Source organism: Aythya marila (assembly GCF_965140915.1).
Source record: "Aythya marila genome assembly, chromosome: 3".
Classification (NCBI taxonomy): domain Eukaryota; kingdom Metazoa; phylum Chordata; class Aves; order Anseriformes; family Anatidae; genus Aythya; species Aythya marila.
The window spans coordinates 115,311,868-115,329,594 of record NC_139044.1 but is presented as its reverse complement, the minus strand read 5'-3'; the positions used below and the strand labels follow the sequence as shown (position 1 = coordinate 115,329,594).

At 37.8% G+C, this 17,727-nt stretch overlaps 1 protein-coding gene across 1 annotated transcript in view; it reads right to left on the bottom strand.

The window, feature by feature from the left end:
- Positions 1–220: 220 nt before the first annotated feature.
- TFAP2D (transcription factor AP-2 delta) overlaps positions 221–17,727 on the bottom strand; it is a gene marked incomplete at its 3' end in the record, with an annotated part of 50,645 nt that continues 33,138 nt past the window's right edge. Inside the window, exons 7-8 of the mRNA XM_082757342.1 lie at positions 17,002–17,115; positions 221–440 (exon numbers count right to left, since the gene is read on the bottom strand). Of these exons, the coding sequence (XP_082613468.1) occupies positions 221–440; positions 17,002–17,115 (334 nt within the window). The remainder of the gene's footprint in view (positions 441–17,001; positions 17,116–17,727) is intronic.

Below are 17,727 nucleotides of genomic sequence, written 5' to 3'. Positions count from 1 at the left end.
AATTGAATACTTTCCTCTCTCATGCTCTCTCTTTCTCTGTTTTAATATGTCTCTTTTTTTCTTTCTTTTTTTTTTTTTTTTTTCTTTTTTTTTATGTTTTTTGTTTTTCCCCCCTTTTTTTGGATTTGGTCCACTGGAGATAAATCGCCCTCAATGATATATATATTTAAAAAAAATATCAGCAGCAAGACTCTCTTGAAATAGATTCTGTTTGATGTAGCTAGTCTGTCTTTTCTGTTTTGCCCTCTTTCACAGCAGCCTCTGAAGTTTTCCGCAGGGGGGCTTTCTCCGAGTTGGCGTGTCCTTGGCCGGATTCCGCCGCTCCTCCGTTTTTGTGCGATGTGTGCTTTTCCAAGTAGTTCAGCATTTCACTGAGAACAGTTTGGAAAGTGCTTAGGGCAGCACATATTGCAGGAGTTCCAAAACCATGAGTGATCAAACTACAAATGGGAAGGAGACAGAAAGAGAAAAAGAAATACACACACACACATAAATATATTTGCACTCACATACGTCAAAGAGTTTACAGTAAGCTGATTTTGCTATAGTGAAATTCAAGATTTGCTCCCTAAACTATTTATTACCTGCAGGAGAAACAGAAAGGAAAAAAAAAAATAGAGCAGAAAAGCAGACTACACACAGCTTCAAAGGTTGTTTTTGGTAGGAGTATCACTTCTGAAACACCGTGGGACAGATCTGTGGCTGATGCAGATTGACACAGTATTGTTGACTTCAGAGAGACCAAGAGAAATCCATGCCCAAGACCCTGCAGCATTGCTACTTTTCTTGTCCCAGAAGGTTTGGCTCCCTTCTTTCTCAGGTATATGAAACCAGTTCTGTGTGGTTTATCCAATCTCCCAGGTCAGACTGTTAAACAACAAGCTTTGATTATCCTACATGGAATTATGTATAGTTGCATATGTATTAATAAGTTATGCAATGCCAGGGCAATAGCCACAGTTTGGTCTTGTCTATGCTGCTAAACCCTCTGAATATCCAACAGTGGGGAATCCAAACTGCCATTAGGGAATAGCTCCTGGCCATTGCTAAGGCCCAACAACACCCAGGAAATATTTCACCTAGGGCTAGTTCAGCTAGGCTAAATCCACAGATTTTCCTAACAAATTAATAGTAAAAATACCCAAGTTCCAACATTTCTTGCTGTGGTGGTGTTGAATTTCCTAGAATAGATTTACCTCATTGCATCTTTCACCTAAATAAGGCGTTTTCTCAAGTTAATGCTGAATTTGTTCTTGTTTTCCTGAACTGCAAAGCAGGTGATTTTCACTGTTGCTCCTCACTTAATAATAACTGAAATGATGTATTTGTGGAGTAGTCAGGCAGTCTGATGGTAGATTAATTTAATTTAAATTTAAAGAAGCACTTATTTGCACCCATAGATATCTATAGTCACTTGAGATGCTTTTGGGCATCTGTCTGGCTTCCACTTGCAGATACAGGAGCATGCATGTTTGTTCCTGTGTCAGATAACAGCTTTGCAAGGGTTTTGGAAATGGTACCAGAGACCACTCTTTAGGCAACTGACTCCAGCCCTGCCTGCTTAAATGCTACGTGTACACTACAAGTTGTTCACATAAGATTCAGGGCATCTCATGTGGTACTAGACACCTTCATACGGGCAACCAAATTCTTTTCATCATTGTAATAAATCATTTTGATAACTTGTAGGAAAAACAAGAACAGAAACAGAAGAGAAAGCAATGAACCAACTAACCAAAAATCTTTAATGATTTTTAACTTTCATATAGAAACATAAGTGGAAAATTATTTCAGAGGTTGAAACGTCATTGCAGTATTTAAAATATTTATTTCAGACATCCCAGTTCTGCTTAGGGAAGAAGAAAACAAGGAGAGGATAATAAGCTGATTTTTGGCTCTGCAGATATTTTTCAGAAATCAATATTTTATATTGGTTTGGGTGAGGGAGAAAAAACACATTACAGTGATTCTTCCAAAACAATGACTACTTCATCTCATTCTAGTTAAGATTTTGCCCTTATGGTAACTCTCTGGGTGTCTGAGGCACCATCTCAGTAAACCCTGATCTAAAACAGAGAGCCACACATAGGTTAGAAATGGGAACATTGCATTTCAGTGAGAATTCCTCTCCTCTGCATTTTGGCTTCTTAGTCTTTCCAGCTGTTTAAGAAAATAGTAGAAAAACAGTGGCCCATGGAATAGACGTTATACAAAACATGGACAATTGCCAGAATACTGGACATATGGAAAACAAATATGGGAAAGGTTCCAACATGTTTTTCAGGGTGATCTTTCTGTCTCTGCTGGACATGGGAATCTTGTTTGCTAGGAATACCAGTATCCTAAGAAAGAAACCAAACTTATATGAGTCCTAACCAAAATAAGAACTCAGTGGGGAAATATGTCTCCGTTTCAGATTGGGAATGGTCCAGTCTTTTGTGAAAGGTCTCCCAAAGGCGATTAACAAATAACTCACTTTTAGAATGTTTATCTATGTCTCCAGGCACTTTTCAAAGCAGGAAATTATGTTTATCTCCAGTTAGTAATGAGAGGAAAATGATAATTAAATATTTATAAGGACTATTTTGCAGACATCAATTAATGATACCACATGACTCTTGAAGTTTGGACTCTTGAAATTTGGATTTATAGTAATATCTTTATCTTTTCAGTTTAAAATTGTAGAGAGGTAAAAATATATGGCTTTAACTTCAAACTTTTCATTTGTTTGTTTTTGAGAAATGTTTGGCTTACCAAGAAAAAAAAAAAATCATTATAATTGTCTGATGTTTTTAATACTTGCAGAAACAATATCAACCATAGCATACAGATAAGATTATTTTTAGCGCTTTCAATTCTGATATTTATGAGTCAGGTGATTTCAAGATTTTGTGTTGCACTTTATATTCATTTCTGTCTTTCATTAGTCCAGAGAAATGAAAATGTGAAAAAGCTAAGATTATTAGAGAGCAAAAAAAAAAAAAAATAAAGTCCCAAACTATCATTATTAGTTATAATATTTTGTGATTTTTACAGTGCTTGTATGATCTTCTGGGTCCTGTTTGGGGGAACTGACTATATTGAGAGATGTATAAGATATTAATGATCTTGTGTGTAAAATAAACCACTATCAACTTAAACAGTTGACAATACCTGCAATCATTAATTTCCAGCAGACACGAATTCTAAGTTTAAGAAAGTATTGAATAGCAAAGAATTCTTCTGGTCTGCTTGTCTTTGAACATTTCCACTCTTGAGCAAAAGAAATAGTACTTTGTTCATATATTAGTTCAATACACCCTGAAGAACAAAGTTGGAATACTGTAGTGAAACCTTACAGAGATTGGCCCAGAAAAAAATATCCATAGGGTTAAGAATGAGGGCAGAAGATTTAAATGTTCTCAAATGCTGAACAAGACTGTAGAAAACAGAATGGAACAAAGTCTGTTATTAACATATGTAAGCAAAGACGTCAACTTGTAGCTGTATCCGTCAACAGTGCCTAAACTTCCATTACAATCAAAGAGAACTCAAGTCAGTTTCCTATGTGTAAGAATCTTCATTGACTTGAGATGCCCTATGGCACCTACAACGACAGCACAGAATTGGTAGACATGATATAGAACTTAAGTTCACCTTGCTTCTACGTGTTTTGAGGCCATGCAGGTTATCTTTGTGCATCTTTGTGCACTGGTACTATACACCGATGTTTAGGCAACTGAATTGTGCCCTGGGGATTTCAATATGGTCAAAGGTGTGTGGAGTATGACTAAGCATATGAAAAGCCTCTTTTATGATAAGCTACACCATTTTTATTATTTATTTTATTTATTTTATTTTATTATTATTATTATTTTTATTTTATTTTTCTGGCTATGCCATGGATTTGAGCAAGAATATATGATGATATATGATTTAGATGTCTTATAGTAACAAGATATTTGTGCCAGTTGAGCAGGCAATGCAGAGGGCTTACAGGAGAATACCCTTTTAAAGCAGCAATGGGCTGATGGTATACCTTGTAGTATCTAAAAATATGTCTCATGTTAATGTTCGTTAAGTTATATCTTTCCATAGATATAGTGAAATGGAAAGCCTAAACAACCAGCTGATATGGAGACACCTTGATATTAGTATTTCATACTGGACAGAATCTTCAACTTCTTGTGTGAAAACTGAAGTTCACAGCAAAAGAATTTTGTGGGGTGAGTTATGCATCTATCACCTTTACAGATCTGCTTTTTAAGCTTTTACACACCACAAATAATCCAAAATCAGTTTTTTTCAAGGCAGATTTGTATTTATTATTAAACAACAGCAAACAACCAGCCTTGAAATGACAGTGCAGTCTCATGACAACTCATTTGATTCCTGTTGAAAGTATTCTTCCCCACAGATGGAGATATGCAAAGCCTATTAACTTTCCCATGATACTTATTGAAAGAAACTATTTTATGGAAAATTTCTGACCAGCCCTCCATGGCACACTCCTGTGAGGATGTATTTTTTTTAGCCCTGTTTTATGTAATGAGCATAAAAAGGCTGAGAGATATTATCTTCTATTTTATCTTACATTTTATGAGTAGCTCCCATTACTCTAACTTTGGTGATCTTTGTTTATCTACAAGTCTTTGAGAAATCTAAGAAAGACAGATAATTTCTCTTTGCCAATGAAAGTAAGTTTCAAGTTGGGAAGAAATTCTGATTTTACACTGAAATCCAAAGTGTGACCGGCAGAAGACTAATGGCAAAGCATTAAAACACACTTCCTGAAAGTCACATTTAAATGCATGATGTTTAGACTGACTGAGCTCCCACTAAATTCAGTTCACTTTTGTTTGTGAATTGAACCCCATCTACTAAGAGAGTTGCTTTCATTGTAAGACTGTCTTTTGGGTTTAAGATCCTAAAATTAAACTTAGAGTTTTTATAGTAGAATCATCTGAGTATTCTCAGTGTTCTACTGCATTTCATTGCAACCCCTAAACCAAGAAATTTTATTGTTCTAAAATGTAAGGTTAAAATCTCTGATTTGGTACTGTTTATGAAGAGATGCAGAAAGAATGCAATGAATAGCAGGTCAATGTATTATAAATCCTTATGCTTAAAGACATCCAGACCAGCCTGCAATCCTGCTCAGTGCTATGATGCAATTATGTATGCTCATATTTTAATGATGGCCTTACTTAAAAATGAAAAGATCCAAGTATGCCTGAAGGCTTGGACTATTATTTGGCAGCTACCTCAAGGACTTCTCCATACCCTAGACTGGTGAAACTTCAACATGCGGCAAAAGAAACAGATTCCCTCTCCGGGGGGTGGAGGGGGAAGGGAAGAGGCCATCTGCACAGAATGTTTACACCCTCATTTAAAATAAATAAATACTTTAAAACAATAATAATGATGAAGAAAAAGCAAGCTTGAACATATTGTTTGGAGTTTCTCAGAATTTTGAGTGTGAAAACCACTTCATGATTACCTAGATTTAACAATATGTGGCAGATGACAAATAATGATATCTGATAAAACTTTTGATGGTTGTAAATGAAATGGAAAAATATTTAAATCTTCATAGTGATACAGATAACTTCCTAAGTTAGAGGTCTCTCTACTGACTTCCAAGGGTTTCTTCTGATTGCAAGGTCTGCCTTATGTAGGATGCCTTGAGAATTAAACTTTACTTCAGAAGGTGAGTGGACCAAACCATGGCACAAGTTAGGCTGATAGTCAAGATGAACACTGGGACACCAGCAGCATATATTACAGGGATAATAGTCTATAGGATCAGAGTGGTAAACAGCATATACAAAAGTTGCCTTGCAAAGTAAGTCCTTGGGCTTGTTTTCCATTCATAATTGAACAAGTGTATTAAGGGCATGTTCTCCTAACCAGATGGACCTCATTTTACTGCATATAAAAAGCAGTGGAAAAAAGAGAGCAATGTGTATTAGACGTACCTGGCAAGGTTTTGGTAGTAGGGGGGTAAAGGGTGCTACAAGTTTGGCCTCTGTGAGAAGAGCCCAGAAACAGTCCTTTGTTAGATAAAGGACAGCTCCAGCCAACACTGGAAAGGAACCCACTGGTGTCCAGAGCTGAGCCAGTGAGCAATGCTGGTTGTGCCTCTGTGACAGCAGGTTTAAGAAAGGACAAAACCACCAATAACAACACAAAGCAAGCAAATAAACAAACAAAAAACCTGCTTCACAGCAGCAGCTGGAAGAGAGAAGTGAGAAAATGTAAAGAGAAAAAAGTCCTTCAGATGCCAGGGTTAGTGTAGAAGGAGAGCAGAAGGTGCTCCAGGAATAGAGGAGGCCCTGTGGCCTGTGATGAGGCCCCTGGTGGAGCAGGCTGCCTTCCTGAAGCCCATGGGTTCCACGGTGGAGCAGATCTCCACACTGTAGCCCATGGAGGAGCCCCCAGTGGAGAAGGTGGATGTGGCCTGGAGGAGGCTGTGGCCCATGGAGAGCCCCTGAAGGAGCAGGCCCCAGGCTGGAGCTGCAGCCCATGGAGCGGAGCCCACGCAGGAGCAGGGTTTTTGGGGAGAACTGCTGCCTGTGGGGGACTCATGCTGGAGCAGTTTTCTCCTGGGGGATGGACCCTGTGGTACGGGCTGATGTGGGAGCAGTTCTTGAAGAGCTGCTGCCTGTGGGCAGCCCCCACAGGCTCAGTTTGGGAAGGACGGTATCCCGTGGGAGGGACCCCATGTGGAGCAGGGGCAGAGAGTGACCACGAAGGAGCAGCAGAGAGCATCAGGGATTGACTGCAGACCCCATTCCCTGTTCCCCTATGCTGCTCAGGGAGAGGGGGAGAGAGGGGTGATGTAGAAAGGAATGGAGGGGGGACGGTGTTTTTAGTTTGCTTTTAGTTTCTCAGTGTTCTAGTTCACTAGTCATAGTTACATTAATCTACCTATGTTGAATCTGTTTTCCCTGTGATGGTAATCAGTGAGTGATCTCCCTGTTCTTATCTCAGCCTTTGAGCCCTTTTTTATTTTATGTGAGTAGGGGGAGTGAGAGAGTACTGGTGGTAAAGTTTACCTGCCCATCAGGGTGAAACTACCATAGAGCACCAGAGCTGATGCCCCCTATTTCCAAAATATTCTGTTTCAGCTCTGAAGATTTTGGACCTCAGAGATGATTTTCCACATTAGGAAAATTGCCCAGGGAATGTCTGAAATATCCAAGACTGTGTCTATAGTGTTTCTGAGCTATAAGACAAAGATTTAGCCATGGAACAATATTACACGTGGCACTCATAGAAGCCCTTGGATGTTTGCCAATAAATGCTTCCAGCACAGCATATTAAAGTCCCCAGATAAAACACTGGATAACCCTGTTACTTGTTAGTTTTTAATGAGAAAAAAAAGTATACTGGCTTCTGCCTCACTGTGGATGAAAAGTGGCCTTGCTGCCCATCACTGTCTGGGGAGCCAAATACACCAATGAGACCACAGAAAGATCTGAGACGACTGGGTACTTTTGAGAAAATTGTGAGTGTGTCCATGTGACTCAAAGAGCCTTTGCTGTTCCTGTTCCTGCACAGTTCATTTAGTTTCTCCTTTAACTTAGTCAGTGGTCACATCTCTGCCCTACAACAAGGCACAGAAGTAAATGAGATTCAACCAAATGTCATGTGTAGATTTCTCCAGTGAAGCTGATAATATAGCTGAGAAATCCCATCGCCCTCAAATGAGAAAGACCAAGAGCTAAACATTATAAACATGGATGACAAAGCAATTCCCAGTAATTTGGGAATGAGGAAATGACATTTCCTTGGAATCAGAAGAAATCTTAAGTACTGGACTGAGAATCTGTCTAGTCTCTATGCTTTTCTCATCTCTGATTAATACATATTTACTCTTTCCTCATTAAACAAGGAACTTATTTGTTAATGAAGAGGGTAAAGAAAAGAAAACAGATCATCAGATCTCCTAACCCCATAAATTGTGACTTTAAAAAGAATATAAAATCATAGAATGATAAAATCATCCAGGTTGGAAATGACTCACCACTAAACCATGTCCCTTAGTGCTATGTCCACACATCTCATAAATACCTCCAGGGATAGGATTCCATCTCTTCCCTGAGGAGTATGTTCCAATGTTTGATCACCCTTTCTGTGAAGAAGTACTATAAGACTCATAACAAAATTCTTACGATTTCTCTATCTTAACAATTCAGCCTCTACACACAAAAATGTTCAAATCCTTTCAAAATGATTTTGGTTATAAGCAGAACCGGAGGAGATGATAGAATCCCTGCTATGAAAAGATTGAAGATGGAATCTCTGGAAAAAGGAATGAGTGACAAATCCCAGAGGAAGGATCTCTAATGCTTTCGGCAAACATAAGGCCAAGTAAAAGAAAGAACAAAAGGAAAAAGAAAGGAACAATTTATTGATTGCTAATATCTCAGCACTAGGAACCAATGCGTTCTTTTGCAACTAGCTGAATCAAAAGCCAGATTCTGAGAGATCATGGAAATCAGGGAACTCTAGAGGGCACTGGAGCTGTTTCACCATGTAGTCTCACACCAAGCTTCTTCCAGTCCATGCATCTAAACAGAACGCTGTTATTGCTAATCAAAATGACTGGAATTATGACAGCAGCTCCTCTACCTCCTGATAGGAAAAGAAGTATAAGAAATAGAGAACAATATAAAAGGGTGGTAAGCATATCTGTAAAGGCAACTCACAAGTAAGAACTTGGTCTTGGCTTTTTGTTACAATTTAAAAAATGCTCTTAGTTTCAAAACCTATTTCATTGCTCTTTTTTACCCTTCAGAAAGAAGGATGTTACTTTTTTACTGCTCCCAATGTCTGAGCCTCTGTTTTTCTGCCTGTCACTTTTTGTGTCACCTTGTCAGTGTGATGCCAGGCACTCACAGGAGGCTGACAGCTCCAGGCTCAGAGAGTAACTAAATGACAAAACTCTTGTCTCAAACAGTTTCATAGTGAAGGTGTTTCATATCAGCTGAATGGCTAAGCAAAACCAGAATAATTTGAGAGGATAATGATTGCTTTTATTTTCTAGCTTTAGTATTCTGAGCCTATTATTTTTGTCTGTTTATATAAGGTTTGTGCTCCAAAAGAAGTGCCACTTGCAAAAAAAGTTTCCCCCTTGCTATTTTGCTGTTGTTATCTTTCATATGTGAAATAGATTATCTAGATAGGATTTTGCACCTTGATGAAATGTAACCTTAGAAGATCAAATTCAAATTCTGTAATCAGTAAATATTCATCTTTCCCTATGGGATGGATGACATCAGTATGATATCTGAGCTTTCTATCTAGTGCAAGTTCTTGTAGACGCAAGTGACCCAAAAGCAGCTGTAAAAAACATATTTATATCCAATCTCACAAGTGAAAAAGTAAGGCTGACAAATGAGTTGAGGAAGCCTGTACTTATGTAAGCCAAGAAAATTGTACAGCACTCTTTAATATAATCTCAGAAAGTATTCTCTTTATAAGTATTTTTTTTTGTTTCACTTTTTTTTTTCTCCCCAACACAGATTATTTTTGGGGGGGAGGCTTTTTTTTTTTTCAGGTGGGAGTTCATTTGTGGTGGGATTTGCGGTAAAGGTAGTTTTCACAAGCTTTTTAGGAGCTATAAAAGACTTCTGACAAAAGTTCAAAAACCATGATATCTACTTCCTATTAAAACATTTCTTATTATAATATCTTCTAGATAAGGGGAGACCTCTCATTCTAAGAACGTGCATCTGCTCATACAGTTAGTAGAAATCATTTAATAAAATATACTCTTTCATAAAACCACACTTTCACTGCAAGACTGAGCAATGTCAGACAGCAAAGCTGTTCTGAAGAAAAGGGAGGTTATGAATGTAAAGACAAGACAATACATATCAATGTGACTCTCAGATCCCTGAATGAATCTGTGGGAAGCTTGGATATTGCTGTGGAATGGAAAAGAGAAGTAGATACATGCTCTCTACATTCAACAGGAGAGAAAGAGGGACTAAAATCATATCAAATGCACTAATTTACTGTTTTCAGCTTTTAGTTGGGTTGGAGGGATGTCCTAAATTCTGCTCCTTAGACGGAAGACTGCTTCGATGCTTTATCAACAGACTTAAATATGAAATGAATAAAATAGGATCCTAGATCCAGAATTCCAGCTTTGGTTTAATGCAGAAGCCACCACACTAGATAAACATACTCGAGGGCTTTCATTCACAATCCAGTCTGAAATCTTCCTCTGCAAAAGAGAAAACTTAAAAAACAGGAATGGAAAGTGAACATGCAAGCTCACCCAGGCAAGAGATGCTACAGGACATCCAGAGCATTTGTAAGGCTGGCAGATGTGATGCAGGGCTCACAAACAAGCCTTGAGCTGAGGGAGTAGTTGATGCATGTGACACAGGATGGTCTCTAAAATGACCTAGACCTCCACATTCATGAGACAGTTAAATAACCCCAAGGTCCTTAAACTGGGGCTAAGGCACAGCTTTAGTTACCTATATCTGTGCTAGTAAGGTGAAGAGTGCAAAGGCTCCTCCTCTGCTCAAGAGAGATCTAACACAGTCTGGCCTCATCTCCATTATTCAAGTATTTTAATCTGAAAAGTGGTGGCTATTTCTAAGATTCCAACTGGGAACATCCCCTTGACAGGGTCATGATTGTCTTGTGCCTTGGAATTGCTTGTGACAGGAAGAGTTGGTCTAGGCCAAGTTCATAAAAACAAAACAAAATCAAACAAACCAAAAAACCAAACCAAACCAAAACAAAACAAAACAAAACAAAACAATAACAATCAAACATTATAGACTGTTGTGTTCCAGTATCCAGAACCATACCCACACAGTTAATAGATAAGTTTGCTTTTATCTTCGAGGGAGTCTAGTTTTTTACGTATCTCCATTCCTTCTCTGAAATACAGCAGAAGATCCCTTCTTCACTGCAGGGATCTATACGACTGAAAGCTATCAGTTCTTCTGGTCTTGTTCTATGCTCTGGGGGTGGTTGGATGCACTAAATGCCTGGGAAGTGCAAAGGTGCCAAAGACAGGTAACAAGTGAGTTAACTCCAACTGTTTCTCATACTGACATGCTTCTGCACCATCAAGATCTACCTGCACACCATTAAATGAAAAAGGTTGCTGTTAGATGATTGTGCTGGTTAACATTAATCCAGATTCATAAGAAGGAACCTGCAATGTCAGAATTCAGCTCTGCTCAGTTAATGGCATGATTATGGGTGTTTAGGGGTTAGCCAAAATTTCACCATCTCACATCACAACTAACCTGCACCGTATGGTCTCTGAGTGCATGTCTCAGAGCTCTCATGCCTTCAGGCAATCTTGTCTTCATCTGTTGTAGTTCCTGATTGTCCTGTTCCACCATTTCTAAGCTTTTCTAAAGTGAGTTATTCTCAAAGCCTTGGGACATAGCCTCTTATATACGTGTCTTGTATACATCCACCTTTTTGCTTTCTCTAACTATTCCAACCCGTCTTTCCTCCCATCAACCTGGATAATTGAGAGCTGTTTCTCAGTTTCAGTGAGTATGTATTAGGCTGTTTTACCTATTCTAAATCCAAAGACAAGCAATTTACAATACTAGAGAGATTCATATAACCTTTCTGTCCTGAAGAAAATAAAAATGAAATCTCAGCTTTGCAGACATCAGTGGGATTTGAAAACAGATTAAGTTTCAGGATAAATTAAAACCCCCAGCTTTTCCCTCTTGCACAGACAGATGTATGCATATGCACACAAAAGTTTTGCTTGGTTCTGTGGGATTTTTGGAAGAAGAAATTCTGAATAACAACTAATAGATGGTATTTTAAAAGAAGCTAAGATTTATCTAAATATATTTTCCTTTCTCCATTCTCCCCATTTTTTGCTATCACTCACTCCTTCTCTTTCACATTCTCCTACTCTCTCTTTCCTGATGCTTATTCCATTTTGAAAGCAAAGAGCCAGAGTAATGGATTACTCTCTCTAAAGATATAGGTTCTTTTAATATAAATATAATAAATTTTAATATAAAGATATTTAGGTTCTTTTCTAGTACTGATGTGCTGGCTTTGCCATCTGCTCTCATGGACTCATAAATGCACTTACACAGATCAGACTTTAGAGGACAACAAAGAGACACGCGTGTCTGAACAAAAAGCACTTAGTAATGGAGATGGATTTTTCCATGGTTTACCTGTTTGCCTCATGGCTTAATGCTGATTCTGCCTAGTTATGGCTTTCAGGCCCAACACAACCCATAGGATTATTGTGATTTACGAACCAGCCCTGACAAAGCTGGAATTTTCTAAGTCTTCGTAAGTTATTTGTAGCACGGATAAGGCAGCTAACTGGGCTACAGTAAGGGCTAGCATGTTCTTGAAACCTCAAGCTACATATATATTATGAATATATATATAATATGTATATTGTTATATATATTGCATTTATTGTTATTATTTTTTTTGTTATTATTTATTGTATATATTAGTAATATTTACGTGACACTGTGCCGAGGAATGTTTTGGTACAGTGCTAATTATATTGGGCACCAAAAATCAAGGGCTTCTGCTATAAATCAGCACAAGTAAATGATACATGCTTGTGTCCTGACCCTTTTTATTTACTAATATCAATATAATATCTCTGTGGTAAGATGCACTGAAAAAAAATGCACTGAAAAGGAAAAAATCTTGAATAAAACATACATAACACAACCTTGACTCTGGTAGTGCAAAATAATTGCTGGTATGAATGTAAGGGTCTGCTGAATTTTTTGTTCATGGTCAAATAATACTGGGAAATTATTCTTCCTGCAGCATTGAGTTTTCTGTATTCTTGTCAGATGGGAATCTCAGAGAGCAGCTGCACAAACATGGTCATACCAGGGGTGTAGATGAGCCTATGTTTTCTGTGTATCTGGTAAAGTTGTGCAAAACTCAGCAGTTTTCAGACTCACTAGCAGCTTCTTTGAACATTTTCCCTGTTTTAAGCTTTGTATGAACTTTGAGTTTGGGGTTTGAGCAAACCCAGCAATTCTGAGCCCTTCATGGAGACTACTATCCTGTGCTTCAGATAGGACACATTTTTAAAGATCTTGATGAATTGGGACTCAGTGGAAAAACTTCACAGAGAAGTGTGACCTTGAAGATTTAAAACAGAGGAAACTGGAATTGCTGCTTGTATCTGACCTGTGCTAGTCTGTGAACCCTGATCTTAATTATTAATGTTGAACAAGTAATGTTGCAAGCAAGTAGAGAATATAATTCCACACTTACCAGCTGTAGGGTAATTTATTCCTAAAGAAAAGTTCCTTTGCCCTAAGGTAGTAGATGCTGGATACTGTAGGTATCAGATTTTATAACCCTTCAGAAAGTCTTTCATTATCTTATAATTAATTCTAATAATATAGGATTGTGTGGTTCCTCTGAATTTTTCTGGTCATAAAAAATCTCTACTGCTTTCTGACATTGTACAGCATAAATATATATATATATATAAAATCTCAAGTTTTCATATTGTTCCTTTTCTGCCTTGAACACGGTTTACAAGGCAGAATTTCTTAACTTCTTCTTGTTATAGTAAATCTGTATGAAACTATGGGATTTCTGATTATTTATATCTACAATCAGATCATATTGAATAATGGCTGAAAAACACACTAAATCCTGCTAAAATATTCACAGAACCTTGACAGAAGTTCCAGTTAAAGCCTGTCTTTGCCAGAGGTAATAGTTTGGCTCCAGCTCAATCTAGAGATTTATACAGCTTCAAGACAGAGTATTTATTGCAAGAAATCCTGTAGTTCTGGAATACAGACAGAAATGAAGATGAAAATTTCACAATTGAAAAAGTATATTATGAAATTTATGATGGCTGCTTGAATCTATTGATTCAGATTTATGCCTCCTCTGAAAAAAAAAAAAAAAAAAAAAAAAAAAAAAAAAAAACCAAACATGTTTGTAGAGCACCAATAGCTCTTGAGTATTTTGGACATAAATAACACTAATTTTGTGTGCATAGTCAGGATCAGCCACTTGTTAGGACAGTCCAATTTTAGACTCCAATTGTTGTAGGTTTCATCAGAATATTTAACAGTGAATATTTGACAGTGACGATGGTAAGAATATCAAATACATCTCTAGCATATAGTTGCAATGCTTTTTATAGATATAGATACATCAGAAATATGTTCATTTTACTGTAACAAATAGAATTACAGAATCATAGAATGTCTTGTGTTGGAAGGGACCTTGAAGGTCATCTAATTCCAACCCCCTGCCATAGGCAGGGTTGAAACAGGTTGAAACAGTTTGTTCTTTTGCAATTCTAACCTTAAATGAGAGCTTATGATCACACATGTGGAGTCCAATGTATGTTAAGTATTTGAATTCTTAGTGTGTTTATGTTAGGTAAATGCTTCCAATATCTTTTTATGAAACCCTTCTCTACAGATGTATGATGACAAAGAGCTATTTCTGTTTGTGACCAGTAGAAAGCTGTGGTATGCCTCAGAGAGCAGTGGCTATGCTGTTCTTGGTTTACAAGGACTTTCTCCCTGTGTTGGGGTACCATGAATTTCTTTTTCTTCTCTCATCCTCAGATCATCAGGTGCAAATTTCCTGTGACAGGGGTTGGCTCAATATGAGGATCATCCCTCAGAGAAAGATAGACAAACCAAGTGACTGGTAAAAAGCAGTCTCTGTTGAAACCTTGATTCAGAAAATACTCCATTCTCCTGGAAAACATGGTGAGTAATTCTCACATCTTCTCAGAGATCTGAGACAGACTTATGTGCCTTCTGTGATATTTAATCTCAGGAAGGCAAGTAGTGGTAGGAGTGGTAGACAACCTAGCTCTGAAGACTGCCAGATAGAGGGGATGAGAATCATGACTTTTTTTTTTTTTTTTTCCTACGTTAAGCTTAGGCATTCACAATATGTGTCTGTGTATGTACTGGTTGGCTGAGCTCCCATTCAGCTGCATGTCTGGACTAGACTAATGAGTCAACAGAGTTCAGAGAGAGATTCAAGTCACGCTAAAGTAGATGTCTACATTAGGCCTGCATTAAGTATCTACTTTGCAGATTCCACTGCGTGAATGGATGAAATCCCTACAGACTATGGCAGGAGGTTTACTTGGCTGAAATGGAGGCACCTATATGTAGATGAGTAGAGTTAGAGGTCTGGGTCAGAAGCTGGATCTGACCTCAACTTATGTGCAACAGATGGAAAAGGTATATGGCCTCAGCTCAGTCTCTGGGTCTGGCAGTGCTCATCATTCCCCAAGCACAGATATCAGAAACAGCTGTCTGATTTAAGCCCAGGGAAGCATCTGTGTAGGATCAAGACCCGTACTTTTCTAGGTGCCCATCTTCAGTCCAACACTTACTGCCTACAGCAGGCATAAAAGAAAGCACTGACTGATCCAGGAACTTCGTACAGAAGCTTTGTACTCCAACCCACTGAAGTCAAGCAGAGAAAGAAGGATGGGATTTGTACAAATTGACAGCTTTTGTAGCTGAAGCTGTCAGCATTTTATTCTGACTGCTGTTTCTTCTTTAAATACAGGATTCCTTGGGGATTAGCTGCCCTCTATCACATTTATTTTATGTGCATGTAATGGGAAATTAACTATTTTTCTACAAGTCTAGGTTGCCCATTAAAATTATTCTTTGAATATTCCATATAAATAAGTATGTTTTCCTTGGTTTTCATGTGTATTTAGGTATTTTGGAGTGTGTGTATAAAGGAAAGTATACATCGGTGTAGGTGGTATGTGTATGTGTACACATTACTGCATGAGTAATAATAATAATATTCCTCACTCACTTTAATAGAAGTGAGGTTGTCTAGGTGTGTTCATATATGCATAGGGTAAACACTGTTCTGTGTAAGAATGAACAGGAATGTGTGCATTTGTGGACCAGACATTATCCTTGCCCCCCACCCTTGTCTCAACAGATAGACAAGGTGGGGTAGTGGTCATTTTGGATGTCATTCAAAGTGTCAGGCACTATTAGGTACCACACCACTTGGCTGGTAAATTCTTGATGTTCTGTGAGAATCTTAATAACTAAAAGATGTTGTGACATTGGAGTACAGAAGTTGTCTGCACATCCAATGAATGGAGAGTTTCTCAGCTGGCTGTGCTAAAAAATATGCAACTTTACACTAAGGCTTTATAGGTTTAAAAAATCTGCTTAGTGTTACAACCTGTAAGCTACTCATTGGAATAGTTCTTTACATGTTGATTTTCCAAGGTACCAACTAATGGCTATGAAAAAGAAAATAATCTCTAGACTCAGCTAGTCATGCATTCCCCTCTGTTGTCCAAGCAAAGGCAAAAGAATCTATAAGATGTTTCATCACACCTTTTTGTGTGAACATTCCAAGGTATTGTTCAGAAATTAGTGTAGCAAGACCATTCCCAGCAGGCAGTATGCTTTGAGGTCATTCTGGTTCAGTCGGCTTTGGAGGCTAAAGTGTATATATATGTACGTATATATATATATACTTTATGTAAAAGCATGCTCCTGGTGGGATGCTGTCAAATGGTCTTAGTAGCACAGAGGAAGTGCTGGAGCTATTTAGTTAATTCTTAAGGATGCAGCTTAACTGTTCCTCTATTCATTGTTATAGTGATTCATTTATATTGCCAAGGTGGCTCAAAACTTGAGTTTCCACACTTCGGGACCATTTACATTCTCTCTTGGTTGGCTTGTGATTTGGCTCATATCTAAAGCAAGGAAGATAAGAAAATTTGGCTAGCAGATATAGAAAATGATTGACTCAAACTCAGACTGTTCTCCATTCAGCAGGATGAATACAACTAGCTTGAGCCTCTTTGCTACATAAGCATAAGCTTTTAACAGGCACAGACAATAAAGAGAATATAGACATTATTGTGGTCTATGTATAGACATATAGACATGTCATAAGTAAGGGAACAAATACCATTACATCATTATACATAGTATTTACCAAAATTAGGAATTTTAGGTAAATGCTCTTCTTTCAAAATCATACCTGAAATGTGTTAAATGTCTCTGGATGTCGAGGTCTAGTATAGGAGTCGGTCTGGAGGATCCAAGGGGTGATCTGTCTTGACTCAGAAGATCTTGGAATTCTTTACATATTTGTCTAAAAGGAAAGTGGATATCCTTAAATGTGATAGGGGTAATCCTTCTTTTAATGTTGATCCCCATAATCCTGTGTGATTTCATTCATGACAAATATTTGTCAGAGGCAGTGTTAAAGGAATTAAAGAGAAATGAATCCTCCCTTGCCTTCCTGCCCCAAATTCTCAGAGCAACCAGCATATAGAATCTCTTGAAGAAGAGTAATTCCTCTCTGAAAGCATGTTAATATGGAGAAATTCCATCAATGCAAACTTACACTAGGTAGGACCTAAGACTGCAGTTTTGACATATTGCAATGAGAGCTCAGGGTCTGTTTTGCCTGATCTCTCATCAATTTAAGGTCCTTTGGAAAGGATGGATGGTTTTCTGTTCCTTCTGACTTTCCTTCTCAAGATGCGTCAGTACTGGAGATACATAGAGGACCTAACAGTAAGATAAACCTAAAAATAAGGTAAGAGAAACCTGAAAATAAGGTATTTTAATTCTTGTGTTATTGTTGTATTGCACTAGTTCACAAATTAGTCTAGGAATGTGCTACTAATACATTATAAATCAATCAATCAAACAAACAATCAAACAAAAACAGTTAAATTTGGTGCATGCTCTCTGAAGA